Source organism: Durio zibethinus, unplaced genomic scaffold, assembly GCF_047325235.1.
Source record: "Durio zibethinus cultivar Kanyao isolate XHJ-2024 unplaced genomic scaffold, ASM4732523v1 HiC_scaffold_82, whole genome shotgun sequence".
Classification (NCBI taxonomy): domain Eukaryota; kingdom Viridiplantae; phylum Streptophyta; class Magnoliopsida; order Malvales; family Malvaceae; genus Durio; species Durio zibethinus.
The window spans coordinates 89,165-108,577 of NW_028322705.1; the positions used below are offsets into that span (position 1 = coordinate 89,165).

At 31.1% G+C, this 19,413-nt stretch overlaps 2 protein-coding genes and 1 pseudogene across 3 annotated transcripts; all 3 read right to left on the reverse strand.

Moving 5' to 3' along the window:
- Window positions 1-784: 784 nt before the first annotated feature.
- Window positions 785-7,810, reverse strand: LOC111298105 (1,4-alpha-glucan-branching enzyme 2-2, chloroplastic/amyloplastic-like; annotated as a pseudogene). Its single transcript, XR_016335780.1, has 12 exons — window positions 7,787-7,810; window positions 7,648-7,678; window positions 7,381-7,509; window positions 5,956-6,029; window positions 5,301-5,417; window positions 4,727-4,809; window positions 3,682-3,803; window positions 3,402-3,508; window positions 2,570-2,699; window positions 2,354-2,464; window positions 1,968-2,080; window positions 785-1,034 (listed from the first exon to the last, which is right to left on the reverse strand). The product of XR_016335780.1 is annotated as a 1,4-alpha-glucan-branching enzyme 2-2, chloroplastic/amyloplastic-like (transcript).
- Window positions 7,485-18,445, reverse strand: LOC149509996 (1,4-alpha-glucan-branching enzyme 2-2, chloroplastic/amyloplastic-like). Its single transcript, XM_089757590.1, has 16 exons — window positions 17,325-18,445; window positions 17,091-17,183; window positions 16,227-16,286; window positions 15,520-15,600; window positions 14,310-14,429; window positions 13,220-13,341; window positions 12,828-12,956; window positions 11,387-11,467; window positions 11,239-11,289; window positions 10,738-10,854; window positions 10,163-10,245; window positions 9,150-9,271; window positions 8,863-8,982; window positions 8,005-8,134; window positions 7,787-7,899; window positions 7,485-7,509 (listed from the first exon to the last, which is right to left on the reverse strand). The coding sequence occupies exons 11-15, from the start codon at window positions 10,172-10,174 to the stop codon at window positions 7,819-7,821; spliced, it is 465 nt and encodes a 154-aa protein (XP_089613716.1). The 5' UTR covers window positions 10,175-10,245; window positions 10,738-10,854; window positions 11,239-11,289; window positions 11,387-11,467; window positions 12,828-12,956; window positions 13,220-13,341; window positions 14,310-14,429; window positions 15,520-15,600; window positions 16,227-16,286; window positions 17,091-17,183; window positions 17,325-18,445; the 3' UTR covers window positions 7,485-7,509; window positions 7,787-7,818.
- LOC111298108 (1,4-alpha-glucan-branching enzyme 2-2, chloroplastic/amyloplastic-like) lies at window positions 10,741-16,466 on the reverse strand. The gene is made up of 12 exons (XM_089757591.1): window positions 16,431-16,466; window positions 16,227-16,286; window positions 15,965-16,021; window positions 15,520-15,600; window positions 14,603-14,730; window positions 14,310-14,429; window positions 13,447-13,576; window positions 13,267-13,341; window positions 12,828-12,956; window positions 12,612-12,758; window positions 11,387-11,467; window positions 10,741-10,854 (listed from the first exon to the last, which is right to left on the reverse strand). Exons 1-12 carry the CDS (start codon window positions 16,464-16,466, stop codon window positions 10,741-10,743), a joined length of 1,158 nt encoding a protein of 385 aa, XP_089613717.1.
- Window positions 18,446-19,413: the final 968 nt, after the last annotated feature.

A 19,413-nucleotide genomic window follows, 5' to 3' on the forward strand; every position in this document is an offset into this window, starting at 1 on the left:
CTTGATTGATGAAAATGATTTGCTTTACTTGTTTCACTTAAAATCCAAAAAATGTCAGTTCATACTTATTTCAAATTTTCCTAACATAAACTTAAAAAAAAATTTTGACAAATTTTTCATTAAAACCATCATAAAAATCAATTGATAAAATTATACCAATTATTCGAAATGAATTTCATGTTCTAAATTATTATAGACAAATAAAATTTTGTTCACTAGGCCCAATTTTCCAATTAGAAAAGATATATATATATATATATATATATGTGTGTGTGTGTGTGTGTGTATATATATAAACTTAAACTAAAAATCATGTATTAAGTTAAGCATCATATATTACAATATTATCACTAAAGCTAAAATTTTCATGTAATGTACAAAAATCAAACCATTTAGATTATTCATGAACACAAAATAAATATATTCATATATATTCAGTAAATCACCAAAAAATATGTCAAAACCAATTTAAGACCCTATAGAATTCAAAAAACTCAAAAAAGGCAAACTTATCATCAAAAACATAATCAAAAAAATTTTACCACAAAAGCATAAATATATCTACATAAATTATAGACCATAATCAACAATAATTTAAGACAAACATAAATATTATAAGAAAATCACTTTCTTAATCAATGTTGTAACCATGTCAAGTAAAACTCAATCATATTTATATAAGCACACATGACATAAACAATAGATGAGCCAATAATATATTTTAGTTAAGATAAATTAGCTAATCATGCATATATTAAAATCACAAATCAAGAAATAAGTCAAGTAAGCATAAGAACAAGCATATTTCAAAAATATTTCATCACAATCCAAAATCATAGACAATCAAATAAATTGTGACATAACAATCAAGCACAAAATATATTTCAAAATTTTCACAAGAAATCAAGAAATAATCAATTTAGCATTTTTCAATAATCAAGCTCAATCCATTTATTAACAATGGCCATGTGCAGTCGATAATCAAATCCGACACCATCTTGGATAGGAAGGCAAAATGTAGGAATTCCACTCACCTGTAGCATACACAATTGCACAATTAGCATAACAAAGATAAAGAATATTGACATTTTCCCAAAATAATTACTCATCTCGATTACATTCCTCTAAGTATTATCCTTTATTTGTTTTACTGATTATTTAATTGATTATTATGATAGACAACAATTTAAGATGGCAGAAGTCTACCAACTATTGTTTCTTTTCTTCTTTAATGTTCATAGAACTTATAGAATGTTATTTTTGCAAATAATATATGAAAATCTGCAACTAAATCACTCCAATATAAACATTTTATCAATTAAATGTTCCTTACCATGCTAATATTTCTAAAGTGTAAAACATAAATTACCTTTTATTGTGCTAGTAGCTCTTTTGGTGAATTATTTGCACAAAAGATGAAATACATGAAAAGCAAGGATATTTTAAGATTTCTAGAGATTCTTGGTTGTTCCCTTCAAGTGTTTTTGGAATTTTCATTTTTGGCATCTTTAGTTGTTATGTTTCCATAACTCTTGGTCTACAATAAAAATTAGTTCAATTTAAAATAAGCATTTTTAACAATTCTTTAGTTCATTCTACAATATCAAAACACTTAACTACTAGCAGGGTAACCTACTTATTCATGGCATATGGATTCAATTGATGCATGAAGAGAAGTGATGAAGCAGTAGAGAATTAGAAAAACATGTACAATACATAAATGTTTGGTAGGCTTACACACACACAAGTACATGTGTGCAAACTTTTTCAAAACCATTTCTACACTTAGCATCCTCATGGATCACAAAAAAGTATTGAAACCCCATTCCATTTATGCAACCCAGTGCAATAAATGTTGTTGTAGAAGAGACAGGGGACTTAAAGCGGACATCATAATTCTAGGATAAATAAATGATTATAAGTCGAAGGATACTCAATGTAACTCAAAGAAGAGTTATAGAACATACATCTTCACCAATGGTGATAGCTTCAGGATAAACCCTATGAATCATATGATTAACCAGCATCAGACATCAGTTGCATATCCAAAGTAGTCATTGTAGTTTCCAATAAATGCTACCTACAGCAAGTTCAAGAAAACAAAAGTTAAGCTAGGATAATACATTATAAAGATGCAATGACACTAAAAACCTTTAGTCCTCAAGAGAATTTAGTTAAGAAACAAACATAGAGAAATGATGATTCACCACTTACAAAAACCAAATGTTACATTAGTTCTACTACTCTATATAACATAAAGTCAAAACTTTGATAATTAACATCTGAACATGCAAGTAACTTATTATATAACACCAAGCAAAATAAAAAATCTGCAAACTCATTCAGATATTACCTGCAACCCATGATAGGTGTACATCATTGAAGTTACAACATCAAATTTGAACCCATCAAACTTGTATTCTTCTAGCCACCATCTTGCATTTGAAAGAAGAAACCTTTGTACCTAAAGCAACAAGTAAAAATTAATATTTACACACAATAGGATGGAAGGAAGCCAAAATCTTTCAACAAGCTATTGATTTAGAGAAGTTTCAATAGAAGTACATACTTCCCAGCTTCCATAATTAAAAAGGCAAGAATCCCACATCCAATGGTGACCTCTTAACCCCAAGTGGAAGTAATGAGCATCGGTTCCATCAAACATGTTCAATCCATCTAACACATTATTAGATGCATGGCTGTATTTGTCAAACATTAGTCACATACAAAGATGGATGAAAAAAATTAATCAATAACTTAAATTAACTAAAAAATAAAAATTAACTGAGACTTATAGCAAAAGATTACTTACTCAAAGCAGCAGAGCAAATACTTGAATAAAAATTTGCTACAGCTTAGAAAAGAATTTAACATTAACGACATGCAAAAGATAAAAACTTTCATTGTAAACAGTATAGTAAGATTCCATTTGGTAGTTGTTTTTGCTACTAGCTTTTTGCTTCCAGAAGCAGAAAGTACATTTGGATAGAAAAGACAATAATACTTTAAAAGAATTAAAAATAAAATATATAATCTCTTGCAGAACAAAAATACTATGATTCCTCTTTTAATAGAACAATTATACTACAAATTCTACTCATTTAATCATATATATTTTCAAACAATTATGACTTTGCTTTTTCCCTTTTAGGTTTGTTCTTTAGAAACCTTTTAGGAAGCCAAAAGCAACTAGAAAAAACATAGAAAGAGTAAGGACCAAAAACAGCGTAAATTCTCATGACCATACAATCTATGCAGGAAAAGAAGAAGAAAAAGAGTTTATATTTTCATTTTTGGTACGAAAAAGCTGGGAAAAACCATTTGCACAAAAACTGTAACAGCAAATAAAGCTGAAGGGTGTGTTTCTAGAAATGTTATTCTCCTGCAAGTCCAATTATTACCTGTGCACAATATCCATAAGAACTCGTGAGCCCTATCTATCAGTGACTTGAGATTATCAGGGGTTCCAAAACGATTGCCTGGTGCAAAGAAGTTTGTCACATCATACCTGCAACATATATAAACGCAACTTGTTAAAAGTAGAAGAGGTTAGTTTCCATAACCAAAACTAAATTTTGAAGAAATTTTTTGTTTACATCCAAAACATAACATTTTAGTACAAGTTAACAAACATAAACAGCAACAAATAAAGATGAGCTGATATTTTGATGGAGATAATACCCAAATCAAGCATAATATGAGTGCTCTTGAAAAGCCATGATTTGAACAGCATTATATCCAAGTCTTTTAATGCGGGGAAGCACATCATCTCTAAAGTTCGCATATGTGTTAATTATTGGCTCCTGCATCTCAGAGTTGATAATATTAAGAAAAATAGGAAATGGATTAACCAAACCAAAGTGAACCATGGAAGATAAAGACTAAAGGAGTTTGTGGGACAAATTTTCTTTGAATGATAGTATGACGAAAACTAAGACAAGTTTTGGTTTAATTGTAAATTTAGGCTTCTTAATGGGTTTTAGAAATGGGTAAAGAATCATAATGAAATGCAATCAAACCAACTTCTATGATATTGATTTGACACTGTTATTTAAAATATTTCTATACACAAAGCAGTTAACAGAGATCCAAGTCACTAGCTGTTTGGCATTTGCATTATCATTAACTAAAGTAATACTCATTATTTAGTATAATCCAAATGGAAGGACTTCCTTTAACCAAAGAACATGAAAAGTAGGCCGTGTGCACCTATGTGGCTTTTTGCTAGCTTAATTTGACAAATTTTCTCTTCAAGAGAGGCCACCCTGCCTATGGGATGCAAGAAAATTCCATTTCAAAATTTACAGGCCTTTCCAGATAGCTATACTGTTTGATGCTCTTAAAGATGTTCAATGCAAGTCAAAATGTTTCTCTATCTTCATTTTGTTTTTTTTTTGGGGGGGGGAGGGGAGGGGGAGGGGAGGTAAAATTGATAATTTAAATACAGATACTAAGATAAATTTTCTTGTAAAATGTATTGTCTTATAAAACCTCATGCTTCATTTTTTGGTCTCAAAACCTTGCAGGAACACTTCATAAGAAAGGTTGAAAGAAATAGCATAAAAAATATGATCACACACATGATAGAGCATTTAATGAAGCTTTTTATCAAACTTAAGGTTTCCTCTTTTAAGATTAAATAATAAATCAAGGAAATGCAATTCAGCACAGAGACAGAAGAGTTGAATAGCAATTTGCTACATGCAAGGGAAAGGAATATGCAGACCATGCTACCCATTCCAACATGTGATTCATAGACTTAAGTGATTTTGGTCCTTTAGGCTGGGGGTGTTTGTATACATACTTTTCCTGTTACAGTATAAAAATCATTAGTTAGGATAAAGAGTACAAAAAATTGAGATAAGACACATATTACAGACTAAACTAAGTTGATTGTGCTGTGCAGTGATTAAACTTGAACAAACGAAAACACAATTTAGAAACTGACTTCATATATGAAAAAGAACCAATCAAAATTGTTTTCTTAAAAACTTTTAAGGGCATTGATGTTAATATTAACATTATAAAGGAAGACGTGCATCAAAACACTTACTTTAAGAAGAATAAGAAATTCATTATTCGTTTATATATCAATTAATCATATTTGTGTGCAGGCATGCATGCATGCTTTTGTTTATGTATCCTCACACACATGCAGTCATTTTAAAATTATCATAAACATTAGTTGGTATTTCTAATTTTCCCTAAGCTCCAAATATTTCAGCTATTTATAGTTTGAAAAGAATAAGTTATCTAATCTTTCCAACAAAACCAAAAGGTGAAACAGCCACTAATTATACCTCTTCTGGCGGATCATACTATATTCCGTTGTATGGGATTTCACCTGGTACTTGAACAGACAACTTGATCCAAGCAAGAATGGAATCCTTAATCCCAAATGGAGTTTCCATACAAATCTACAATTATATGGTCAAAAAGTTAAAATGGACACATGGAAAAAGAGGTTTGGATGAACAATAATTGACATGATCATAACAGTCCACCAAAAAAATATTTTTTTTCCATCTTCACCTTTTCTTTCTTTCTCCCTTCCTTTTAGGATAGGAGTTAGTTAGATTTGAACTCAGCTACCTTGAATAATTTTGCTTGACTTAGAGATCGCCCCACTAAATACTTCAATACCTTTATGTCATGAATTCTAGTAATTAATTATTGTGAACGTTGTACTACAACCAATGATTTATTCAAACCATATACACATGCAATACGATCAGTGTTAAAAAAAAGCATCATACTTAAAGGTTCCTGGTCCACAGATCATGATCAAAAGGTTAAATACCTTGTTGATCTACAGGGAAAGAGTTGCAAGTTTTAATAGTTTCTTTTTACTCTGACTTAAAAAGTGGAAAAAGAAAATAATAAACAATTAGCATTTGAATGTAAGCAGAATCAGTTTCAAGAGCCAAACTTATGTTCATCTATAGGTAAATTTACCTTCACTTGAGAACCACGGGGAGTTGGTGGTGAACCATAAGCATTGTTAGCCAAAATATCTCCTAGACACCAAACTCATTCTGTTAAAAAAACAATTAATATTTGTAGAATTAAACACTAGATGTTATTTAAATATAGAAATAGACAATAGATCACTGCCAGTGTAAATCAAAACAGCTTTCTAAGCACTTAGAACGCAGTCACCTTCCCTTTTATAGTTGAGACCGCATGGCATTAAATATATGAATTAGCTGATACAATTAATTGTTACATAAGCAAGGTGACTTTTGCACTTAATTATAAAAACTTTGACAACGTTTATCTTTTTAACTTTTCTATTTAGAGCTTTTAAGAATACCAACTGCACCAAACTATACACCCAATCTTTGGTCCATTAAGAAGAATATTCATGCTCACATACATATAAAAAGATCCATGTTTACATTCAGATTTAACACTAAGCTAAGTGTTTTGACAAACCAAACTTAAATAACTTTTAACTTCTTTTGGCATGTGCATTTAGAAAAGATATAAGCATTGACTTATGAACAGTTGGTATTGCAAATACTACAGTTTCTTAAGGCACACATCTTAGAGCAAAGCAAAGAGAAAAGCAGGGAAGAATTGAATATTATGACAGTGACATTTTAAGATGGTGGAAGTCTACCTTCAACTATTGTTTCTTTTCCTCTTCAATATTAATAGAACTTAAAGAATGTTATATTTGTAAATAATATATGAAATTCTGCAACTAAATCACTCCAATATAAAACATTTTATCAATTAAATGTTCCTTACTATGCTAATATTTCTAAAAGGTAAAACATAAATTACCTTTTATTGTGCTAGTAGCTCTTTAGGTGAATTATTTGCACAAAAGATGAAATATGTGAAAAGCAAGGATATTTTAAGATTTCTAGATATTCTTGTTTGTTCCCTTCAAGTGTTTTTGGAATTTTCATTTTTGGCATCTTTAGTTGCTATGTTTCCATAACTCTTGGTCTACAATAAAAATTAGTTCAATTTACAACAAGCATTTTTAACAATTCTTTAGTTCATTCTACAATATCAAAACACTTAACTACTAGTAGGGTAATCTACTTATTCATGGCATATGGATTCAATTGATGCATGAAGAGAAGTGATGAAGCAGTACAGAGTTAGAAAAACATGTACAATACACAAATGTTTGGTACGCTTACGCACACACAAGTACATGTGTGCATACTTTTTCAAAACCATTTTTACACCTAGCATCCTCATGGATCACGTAAAAAAGTATTGAAACCCCAATCCCTTTACTCAACCCAGTGCAACAAATGTTGCTATAGAAGAGATAGGGAAAGCGGACATCTTAATTCTGGAACAGATAAATGATTATAAGTCGAAGGATGCTCAATGTGACTCAAAGAAGAGTTATAGAACATGCATCTTCACCAATGGTGACAACATCAGGATATAGCCCATGAATCATATGATTAACCAACATCAGATAGACAACAGCATCTACATCAGTTGCATATCCGAAGTCCTCATTGTAGTTTCCAGTAAATGCTACCCACAACAAGTTCAAAAAAACAAAGGTTAAGCTGGGATAATACATTATAAAGATGCAATGACACTAAAAACCTTTAGTCCTCAAGAGAATTTAGTTAAAAAACAAACATAGAGAAATGATGCTTCACCACTTACAAGAACCAAATGTTACATCAGTTCTACTTCTCTATATAACATAAAATCAAAACTTTGATAATTAACATCTGAACATGCGAGTAACTTATTATATAACACCAAGCAAAAGAGAAAATATGCAAACTCACTCAGATATTACCTGCAACCCATGACAGGTGTACATCATTGAAGTCACAACATCAAATCTGAACCTATCAAACTTGTATTCTTCCCCAGCCACCATGTTGCATTTGAAAGAAGAAACCTTTGTACCTAAAGCAACAAGTAAAAATTAATATTTACACACAATAGGATGGAAGGAAGCCAAAATCTTTCAACAAGCTATTGTTTAAGATAAGTTTCAGTAGAAGTACATACTTCCCAACTTCCATAATTAAAAAGGCGAGAATCCCACATCCGGTGGTGACCCTTTGACCCCGAGTGGAAGTAATGAGCATCGATTCCATCAAACATGTTCAATCCATCTAACACATAATTAGATGCATGGCTGTATTCGTCAAACATCATTCAGATACAAAGATGGATGACAAAATTAATTAATAACTTAATTTAACTAAAGAATAAAAATTAACTGAAACTTATAGCAAAAGATTAATTACTCAAAGCAACAGAACAAATACTTGAATAAAAATTTGCTACAGCTTAGAAAGGAATTTAACATTAACAACATGCAAAAGATAAAAACTTTCATTGTAAACAATACAATAAGATTCCATTTGGTAGTTGTTTTTGCTACTAGCTTTTTGTTTTCAGAAGCAGAAAGTACATTTGGGTAGAAAAGACAATAATACTTTAAAAGAATTAAAAATAAAACATATAATCTCTTGTAGAACAAAATACTATGATTCCTCTTTTAATAGAACAATTATACTACAAATTCTATTGCATTTAATCATATATATTTTCAAACAACTATGACTTTGCTTTCTCCTTTTTAGGTTTGTTCTTTAGAAACCTTTTAGGAAGCCAAAAGCAACTAGAAAAAATATGGTAAGAGTAAGGACCAATAACAGCCTAAATTCTCATGGCCATATTTGCATCAAGTCTACTGGAAGAATGACCATACAGTCTAAACAGGAAAAGAAGAAGAAAGAGTTTATATTTTCATTTTTGGTACGAAAAAGCTGGGAAAAATCGTTTGCACAAAAATTGTAACAAATAAAGCTGAAGGATGTGTTTCTAGAAATGATATTCTTTTGCAAGTCTAATTATTACCTGTGCACAATATCCATAAGAACAAGTAGACCCAACTTATGAGCCTTATCTATCAGTGACTTAAGATCATCATGGGTTCCAAAACGGCCGCTTGGTGCAAAGAAGTTTGTCACATGATACCTGCAACATATTAAATGCAACTTGTTAGAAGAGGTTAGTTTCCAAAACCAAAACTAAATTCTGAAGAAATATTTCTGTTTACATCCAAAATATAATAGTTTAGTACAAGTTAACAAACATAAACAGCAACAAATAAAGATGAGCTGATATTTTGATGGAGATAGTACCCAAATCTAACATAATACGAGTGCTCTTGAACAGCCATGATTTGAACAGCATTATATCCAAGTCTTTTAATGCGGGAAAGCACAACATCTCTAAAGTTGGCATATGTGTTAATTATTGGCTCCTGCATCTCAGAGTTGATAATATTAAGAAAACTAGGAAATGGATTAACCATACCAAAGTGTACCATGGAAGATAAAGACTAAAGGTGTTTGTGGGACAAATTTTCTTTGAATGACAGTATGATGAAAACTAGAGATAAATTTCGATTTAATTGCAAATTTAGTTCTTAATGGGTTTTAGAAATGGGTGAAGAATCATAATGAAATGCAATCAAACCAACTTCTATGTTATTGATTTGAAACTGCTATTTAAGATATTTCTATACATAGCAATTAACAGAGATCCAATTCACTAGCTGTTTGGCATTTTGCATTATCATTAACTAAAGTTATACTCATTATTTAGTATAATCCAAATGGAAGGACTTCCTCTAACCAAAGAACACAAAAAGTAGGCCGTATACACTTACGTGGCTTTTTGCTAGCTTAATTTGACAGATTTTCTCTTCAAGAGAGGCCATCCTGCCTACAGGATGTAGGAAAGTTCCGTTTCAAAATTTATAGGCCTTTCTAGACAACTATACTGTTTGATGCTCTTAAAAATGTTCAATTCAAGTCAAAATGTCTCTCTATCTTTCTTCTTTTTTTAGGGGGGGTAAAATTGATAGTTTAAATACAGATACTAAGATAAGTTTTCCTGTAAAATGTATTGTCTTATAAAACCTCCTGCTTCACTTTTCAGTCTCAAAACCTAGCAAGAACACTTCATAAGAAGGGTTGAAAGAAATAGCATAAAAAATATGATCCCACACATGATAGCATTTAATGAAGCTTTTTATCAAACTTAAGGTTTCCTCTTTTAAGATTAAATAAATAAAGGAAATGCAATTCAGTGCAGAGATAGAAGAGTTGAATAACAATTTGCTACATGCAAGGGAAAGGAAGATGCATACCATGCTACTCATTCCAACATGTGATTCATAGACTTAAGTGATTTTGGTCTTTTTGGCTGGCGGTGTTTGAATACATACTTTTCCTATTACAGTATAAAAATCATTAGTCAGGTTAGAGAGTACAAAAATTTGAGATAAGACACATATTACAGACTAAACTAAGTTGACTGTGCTATACAGTGATTAAACTTGAGCAAGCGAGAACACAATTTAGAAACTGACTTCACATATGAAAAAGAACCAATCAAAATTGTTTTCTTAAAAACCTTTAAGGGCATTGATCTTAATATTAACGTTATAAAGAAAGACATTTATCAAAACAACCTACCCTAAGATGAATAAGAAATTCATTTTTTGTTTATATAATCAATTAATCATATTTGTGTGCAGGCATGCATGCATGCTTTTGTCTATGTATCTTCACACACATGCAGTCATTTTAAAATTATCATAAACATTAGTTGGTATTTCTGATTTTCCCCAAGCTCCAAATATTCCAGCTGCTTATAGTTTGAAAAGAAAAAGTTATCTAATCTTTCAACAAAACCAAAAGAGCAAATAGCCACCAACCATACCTCTTATGGAAGATCATAGTATATTCCGCTGTATGGGATTTCACCTGTTGCTTGAACAAAGAACGTGATCCAAGCAGGAATGGAGTCCTTAATCCCAGATGAAGTTTCCATACGAATCTACAATTATATGGTCAAAAACTTAAAATGTACACATGGAAAAAAAGGTTTGGATGAATGATAATTGACATGATCATAACAGTCCACCAGAAAAATGGTTTTCTTTTTATCTTCATCTTTTCTTTCTTTTTCCCTTCCTTTTAGGACGGGAGTTAGTTGGATTTGAACTCAGCTACCTTGAATAATTTTGCTTGACTTGGAGACCACCCCACTAAATACTTCAATGCCTTTATGTCATGAATTCTAGTAATTAATTATTGTGAAGGTTGTAGTACAACCAATGATTTAGTCAAACCATATACACATGCAATAGGATCAGTGTTAAAAAAAAGCACCATACTTAAAGGTTCCTGGTCAACAGATCATGATCAAAAGGTTAAATACCTTGTTGATCTACAAGGAAAGAGTTGCAAGTTTTTATAGTTTCTTTTTACCCTGACAGTGGAAAAAGGAAATAATAAACAAGTAGCATTTGAATGTAAGCATAATAAGTTTCAAGAGCCAAACTTATGTTCATCTACAGGTAATTTACCATCACTTGAGAATTATGGGGAATTGGTGGTGAACCATCAGCATTATTAGGCCAAAAGATCTCCCAGACACCAAACTCATTCTGTTAAAAAACAATTAATATTTGTAGAATTAAACACTAGATGTTATTTAAATATAGAAATAGACAATAGATCACTACCAATGTAAATCAACACAGCTTTCTAAGCACTTAGAACACAGTCACCTTCCCTTTTATACTTGAGACTGCATGGCATTAAATATATGAATTAGCTGATACAATTAATTGTTACACAAGCAAGGTGGCTTTTGCACTTAATTATAAAAACTTTGACAACGTTTATCTTCTTAACTTTTCTATTTGGAGGTTTTAAGAATATCAACTGCACCGGACTATACACCTAATCTTTGGTCTATTAAGAAGAATATTCATGCCCACATACATATAAAAAGATCCATGTTTACATTCAGATTTAACATTAAGCTAAGTGTTTTGACAAACCAAACTTAAATAACTTTTAACTTCTTTCAGCATGCGCATTTAGAGAAGATATAAGCATTAACTTGTGAATAGCTGGTATTGCAAATACTACAGTTTCTTAAGGCATACTTCTTAGAGCACATGGGTCAGAGTCAAAAAGAAAAGCAGTGGAGAATTGATTATTATGACAGATGACATTTTAAGATGGTGGAAGTCTACCTTCAACTATTGTTTCTTTTCCTCTTCAATATTCATAGAACTTAAAGAATGTTATATTTGCAAATAATATATGAAAATCTGCAACTAAATCACTCCAATATAAACATTTTATCAATTAAATGTTCCTTACTATGCTAATATTTCTAAAGGGTAAAACATAAATTACCTTTTATTGTGCTAGTAGCTCTTTAGGTGAATTATTTGCACAAAAGATGAAATATGTGAAAAGCAAGGATATTTTAAGATTTCTAGAGATACTTGTTTGTTCCCTTCAAGTGTTTTTGGAATTTTCATTTTTGGCATCTTTAGTTGCTATGTTTCCATAACTCTTGGTCTACAATAAAAATTAGTTCAATTTACAACAAGCATTTTTAACAATTCTTTAGTTCATTCTACAATATCAAAACACTTAACTACTAGCAGGGTAACCTACATATTCATGGCATATGGATTCAATTGATGCACGAAGAGAAGTGATGAAGCAGTAGAGAATTAGAAAAACATGTACAATACACAAATGTTTGGTAGGCTTCGCACACACAAGTACGTGTGCAAACTTTTTCAAAACCATTTCTACACTTAGCATCCTTATGGATCGCATAAAAAAGTATTGAAACCCCATTCCATTTATGCAACCCAGTTCAACAAATATTGCTGTAAAAGAGACAAGGGACTTAAAGCAGACATCATAATTCTGGAACAGATAAACAATTATAAGTTGAAGTATGCTCAATGTGACTCAAAGAGGAGTTATAGAACATACATCTTCACCAATGGTGACAGCCTCAGGATATAGCTTATGAATCATATGATTAACCAGCATCAAATAGACAACAGCATCTACATCAGTTGCATTTTCAAAGTACTCATTGTAGTTTCTAATAAATGCTTCCTACAGTAAGTTCAAGAAAACAAAGGTTAAGCCGGGATAATACATTATAAAGATGCAATAACACTAAAAACCTTTAGTCCCCAAGAGAATTTAGTTAAGAAACAAACATAGAGAAAATGATGCTTCACCACTTACAAGAACCAAATGTTACATCAGTTCTACTTCTCTATATAACATAAAGTCAAAACTTTGATAATTAACATCTAAACATGCGAGTAACTTATCATATAACATCAAGCAGAATAGAAAATCTGCAAACTCACTTAGATATTAACTACAACCCATGATAGGTGTACATCATTGAAGTCACAACATCAAATCTGAACCCATCAAACTTGTATTCTTCCAGCCACCATCTTGCATTTGAAAGAAGAAACCTTTGTACCTAAAGCAACAAGTAAAAATTAATATTTACACACAATAGGATGGAAGGAAGCCAAAATCTTTCAACAAGCTATTGTTTAAGGGAAGTTTCAATAGAAGTACATACTTCCCAACTTCCATAATTAAAAAGGCAAGAATCCCACATCCAATGGTGACCCTTTGACCCCAAGTGGAAGTAATGAGTATTGGTTCCATCAAACATGTTCAATCCATCTAACACATTATTAGATGCATGGCTGTATTCGTCAAACATCAGTCAGATACAAAGATGGATGATAAAATTAATTAATAACTTAATTTAACTAAAGAATAAAAATTAACTGAGACTTATAGCAAAAGATTACTCACTCAAAGCAATAGAGCAAATACTTGAATAAAAATTTGCTACAGCTTAGAAAAGAATTTAACATTAACGACATGCAAAAGATAAAACCTTTCCTTGTAAACAATATGGTAAGATTCCATTTGGTAGTTGTTTTTGCCACTAGCTTTTTGCTTCCAGAAGCAGAAAGTACATTTGGGTAGAAAAGAAAATAATACTTTAAAAGAATTAAAAATAAAAAATATAATCTCTTGTAGAACAAAATACTATGATTCCTCTTTTAATAGAACAATTACACTACAAATTCTATTGCATTTAATCATATATATTTTCAAACAATTATGACTTTGCTTTCTCCCTTTTAGGTTTGTTCTTTAGAAACCTTTTAGGAAGCCAAAAACAACTAGAAAAAACATAGTAAGAGTAAGGACCAATAACAGCCTAAATTCTCATGGCCATATTTGCATCAAGTCTACTGGAAGAATGACCATACAGTCTAAGCAGGAAAAGAAGAAGAAAAAGAGTTTATATTTTCATTTTTGGTATGAAAAAGCTGGGAAAAACCGCTTGCACAAAAACTGTAACAGCTAATAAAGCTGAAGGGTGTGTTTCTTGAAATGATATTCTCCTGCAAGTCTAATTATTACCTGTGCACAATATCCATAAGAACAAGTAGACCCAACTTGTGAGCCCTATCTATCAGTGACTTAAGATCATCAGGGGTTCCAAAATGGCTGATTGGTGCAAAGAAGTTTGTCACATCATACCTGCAACATATTAAATGCAACTTGTTAAAAGTAGAAGAGGTTAGTTTCCATAACCAAAACTAAATTTTGAAGAAATATTTCTTTTTACATCCAAAACATAACATTTTAGTACAAGTTAACAAACATAAATAGCAACAAATAAAGATGAGCTGATATTTTGATGGAGATAATACCCAAATCTAGCATAATACGAGTGCTCTTGAATAGCCATGATTTGAACAGCATTATATCCAAGTCTTTTAATGTGGGGAAGCACATCATCTCTAAAGTTCGCATATGTGTTAATTATTGGCTCCCGCATCTTAGAGTTGATAATATTAAGAAAACTAGGAAATGGATTAACCATATCAAAATGTAGCATGGAAGATAAAGACTGAAGGTGTTTGTGGGACAAATTTTCTTTGCATGACAGTAAGATGAAAACTAGAGATAAATTTTGGTTTAATTGCAAATTTAGGCTTCTTAATGGGTTTTAGAAATGGGTGAAGAATCATAATAAAATGCAATCAAACCAACTTCCATGTTATTGATTTGAAACTGCTATTTAAGATATTTCTATACACAAAGCAGTTAACAAAGATCCAAGTCACTAGCTATTTGGCATTTTCATTATCATTAACTAAAGTAATACTCATTATTTAGTAATACCAGAGAAATCTTTTTTTTTTTTTCATCTTCATCTTTTCTTTCTTTCTTCCTTCTTTTTAAGGCGGGAGTTAGTTGGATTTGAACTCAGTTACCTTGAATAATTTTGCTTGATTCGGAGATCACCCCATTAAATACTTCAATGCCTTTATGTCATGAATTCTAGTAATTAATTATTGTGAAGGTTGTAGTACAAACCTTCAAACCATATACACATGCAATAAGATCAGTGTAAAAAAAAAAGCATCATACTTAAAGGTTCCTGGTCCACCATGATCAAAAGGTTAAATACATTGCTGATCTACAAGGAAAGAGTTGCAAGTTTTTATAGTTTCTTTTTACTCTGACTTAAAAGTGGAAAAAGGAAATAATAAACAAGTAGCATTTGAATGTAAGCACAATAACTTTCAAGAGCCAAACTTATATTCATCTATAGGTAATTTACCTTCACTTGAGAACCATGGGGAATTGATGGTGAACCATCAGCATTATTAGGCCAAAAGATCTCCCAAACACCAAACTCATTCTGTTAAAAAACAATTAATATTTGTAGTATTAAACACTAGATGTTATTTAAATATAGAAATAGACAAAAGATCACTGCCAATATGAATCAACACACATGTTTACATTCAAATTCAACATTAAGCTAAGTGTTTTGACAAACCAAACTTACATAACTTTTAACTTCTTTCAGCATGTGCATTTAGAGAAGATATAAGCATTTACTTATGAACGGCTGGTATTGCAAATACTACAATTTCTTAAGGCATACATCGTAGAGCACATTGGTCAAAGTCAAAGAGAAAAGCAGGGGAGATAGTAGCTCATTAAAAGCAACACAAATGATGTGTAGTTCAACAATAGATATAAAATTGCAAGAAAGTTGCCTCAAAAACAAAGTGCGGAGTTACTGTTATTTTGACAGCACCAACTCCATATTGTGACTGCATTATTTATGTAATGTATAGAAGGAGAAGATTCAGAAAGCAATCAAAGAAAATCACTTGTAGGTGCACCTACTAAAGTATTGCTCAATTATTATGAACTTCACTTAATATCAAGTAACCCATCAATGGCAGGTCAGTTCTTACAGACATGGAAAATATCAATTACGTGGCATTTATTCTGGCACAAGAAAGCATAACATACCCGACTCATAATATCTGCATTAGGGTTCCAATTGTTAAAATTTCCAATCAGTGATGCTGACTGAAAAAGAAAAGGCAGTAAAATAATCACAAAAATTGAAGAGAAAACAAAACACCTAGAAGCTAATAAGACTTTATTGATAGCATAGAAGTTAGTAAGATTAATGGTTAAAATCTCAAAATGTTAAAATAATGCATAAAAAACCCTAGCTCCTGGTGCCCACTCCCTGTAAGTTATCATGTCTCACTGAAAGCCAGATGAGATTATATAAAAAAAGAGCAATATCAGCTTATCATAAAACAACTTCTAAGACTAAAAAAAAAACATGAATGGAGAATAACATTATTACTAAAAATTAAAGTTAACAAGATAGCTATTAAGCAATGTAATACAAAGATATGATAAAGGAAACAAGGACAAGACATTCACGAATAAATAAATAAATAAATAAAATAAACATATAAAAGTGAAATAATAGAGACAGGACTAATTCTAAGGGCTTTAATAAAATTCTCAATTTTTTCTTACACCAAAGAACCAAATACTTGCTCCACACTTTGTTGAGCATCAAGGAACTGATTTCTTCCTTTGATTGATTTGCCTAAATTTTAAACATATAAAAATAAAAGATCTGAAAAATCATGTACACTATTCCCACACAAATCAATCACATGAATATTCCAAAACTAATTTTATTTATTTGAAAATTGCTCATTTGAACTGAAAAGAGTAATAAATCTAAACAAATTACATTTAGCGTAAAAAGCAATAACATGCAACCATGGGAGCTACAATTAATATGGAACATTACAGTTATGAAAAATAAGCCCATGCTAACAATTAGATATTTGGAAGAATGGTAACCTGCATGTGAAGCCAAACTTCCCATAACCAAGAGAAAATGCCTCCAGACTACCTTCATACTTGTCAATTTCCTCTAATATTCTCTATGCATACCTATAATTAGATAAAATATACAAGATAATAAAAATGTCAGTGGCACATACGTTATCTACAACATCATTAGACAATTCCATATCCATTGATCACTTTGCTAAATACAAACATTTTAAGAGGGTCGGGTTAGGAGCATCAAACCTGAGTTTTCCGTTTTCTGTATCCAATGCAACATTTTCTCTCCAAAAAAGACACACCCGACCACTCTCCTCTATCCCAGATCCCGGCGACGGTAGTCGACCCGGTCGCCGTTCACCGCCGCCGTTTGGCGTCAGTTGACTCCAAAATTTCAGCCGTGGACTCCTCTCTTCCTTCTTGTCTCAGATTCAGCCTCTGTTTTTCGCAAATCACCTCATAATAGCTTAGATCTGAAACTTTAACCCGAAATTTTAAACCGCCGTTCACCCTCTTCTCGCCGTCCGGTCGTCCTGAAACCAAAGTATGTTGTTTCTCCCCTTCCATCCTTTCTTTCTACCGGTTTAGATCATCCAAAAGTCTCCTCGCCCGCGCTAACCTCCATACGCCGCCGCCGCTCCCACCGCCCAAAAAAATAGCTCCTTTCTCTCCTTTCCCAAAATCTTAAAAATACTCTCCCAAATCACTGATAAAAACAAAAAATATCCAATGACCGAAAGCCCTTTTCATCCTCAATGGGCCCTTTTCTGTTTTTTTTTTTTTTTCCCGATGAATTCCTAGAGGACTCTGGTTGTTTGCAATTTTTTTTTTTGGCTTTGTTGGCTTAGTTTTTTTATTTTTTGTTTTTGGCTGTGACAGTTGCTACTTATTTTTGGGCAGTTTCGATGGCTATCTCGGTGGGGCTGTGGGTGGTGGGTAGGTGGGACATGGGAGCTGTTCCTGGGGGGTAGTTGGGAGATCGGTGGGGTTGGGTTGGTGATCGGCTGGCAAAGGAAAGGGAATGGGATGGTGGTGGCGGTTTGAGGCGGGAAGGTATGGTGGTACACATAGTTGCCGGTGGAGGCAATGGCTTGTTGGTTTTTTGGCATTGCCTTCGTCCAAAAATTGGCCTCCAGAAAAAAATGCCTTTCAAAAATTTTTTCAGAAAATATTGGCCTCCTCGCTTGCCTCAATTTTTTGCCAGATCCAGTTCAAATCCCCAATTTTTTTAGATTTAAAAAACCCTTTAATTCAAATTTTCGATTTTATGAGATTTGAGAAAGACTCCTACAATTTTTGTTCTAACAAGTTAGACAACAATACAGTGGGCAATCGGCTTAAATTCAACAGTGGAATTATTTGAATTTTGGCTGTTTAGGAGTTTTCAAGCTTTCCTTTTTTTTATTATTATTATTATTATTTTGATTTTTTTTTAAAATAAAATAATAAAAATTCAAAATAAGATAGATTACAGTGTTTTATCGAGGCCTCTAGAATAATTTAGATAAAATAATTTTAAATTTAAATTAATTAGAAGATTTAATTTGTTCAATTTATTTGATGGTTTAATAAATTCGAAATATTTATTGAGATAATAATTAATGATAATATTTTTTAAATCGAGTATATTCAAATAAAATAAATATTGTTTAACAAATTATTCTAACTTAATTTTAAAATTAATCTAAACAAAATATGATAAATACACATTTTTTGTACCATATGAAATGAATTATTGTGTTTTGAAATTGGTCAGTTTATGGTTTATGTTTGGCAACAAAATAAATATTGGTCTCAATAATTTCAACTAGTCATGTAGCTGAAGACGATGTTGAGGCAAATGTAGTAAAAATTTTTTTTTGCAAAATAAGATAGCCATGTTTTGTTGGGTCAACCTCAAATATTTTATATTTAGAAGATTAGCATTTGTTTTCATGTTTTATAAGACCTAACAATACAAAAAGTCAGAAAAAAAATTAAAAAAGAGAAAAGTGAATGCAAAATAAAAAAAAGTATGAAAATTTAAAAATGCAAATGAGAAATGAAAGAAAATTTATGGAAAAAAACAAAAGAAAAGCAAGAAAAAAATAAAAATGAAAAGAGAAAAATTTGGAATAAAAAACAGAAAAATAAAAATTTTTAAAACAACGAAAAAATAAAAACAAGTAAAAATGAAAGCATATGAAAAAAAATAAATAAAAAAAAATTATAAAGAGAAAAAAGTTATTAAAAAATTACAAAGTTGAAACAAAATAGCAAAAAAAATAAGCAAATAAAAATAAAAAAATTTGAACTTTATAAAAAAATTTTAAAATAAAAATAAAAATAAATTAAG

What these genes read in the sequence shown, in the direction of transcription:
- LOC111298108 (XM_089757591.1), bottom strand. Translation starts at nt 16,466, where the DNA reads ATGATAACTTACAGGGAGTGGGCACCAGGAGCTAGG. An exon ending in AGTGGGCACCAGGAGCTAGG is followed by an intron (nt 16,287 to 16,430) that starts GTTTTTTATGCA and finishes TTTCTTTTTCAG; the next exon opens with TCAGCATCACTGATTGGAAA. An exon ending in TTTTGAAAAAGTTTGCACAC is followed by an intron (nt 11,468 to 12,611) that starts GTACTTGTGTGT and finishes GTTTTTTAACAG; the next exon opens with AATGAGTTTGGTGTCTGGGA.
- LOC149509996 (XM_089757590.1), bottom strand. An exon ending in TCGTATTATGTTAGATTTGG is followed by an intron (nt 8,983 to 9,149) that starts GTACTATCTCCA and finishes AATATGTTGCAG; the next exon opens with GTATCATGTGACAAACTTCT. An exon ending in CTTATGGATATTGTGCACAG is followed by an intron (nt 8,135 to 8,862) that starts GTAATAATTAGA and finishes TGACGAATACAG; the next exon opens with CCATGCATCTAATTATGTGT.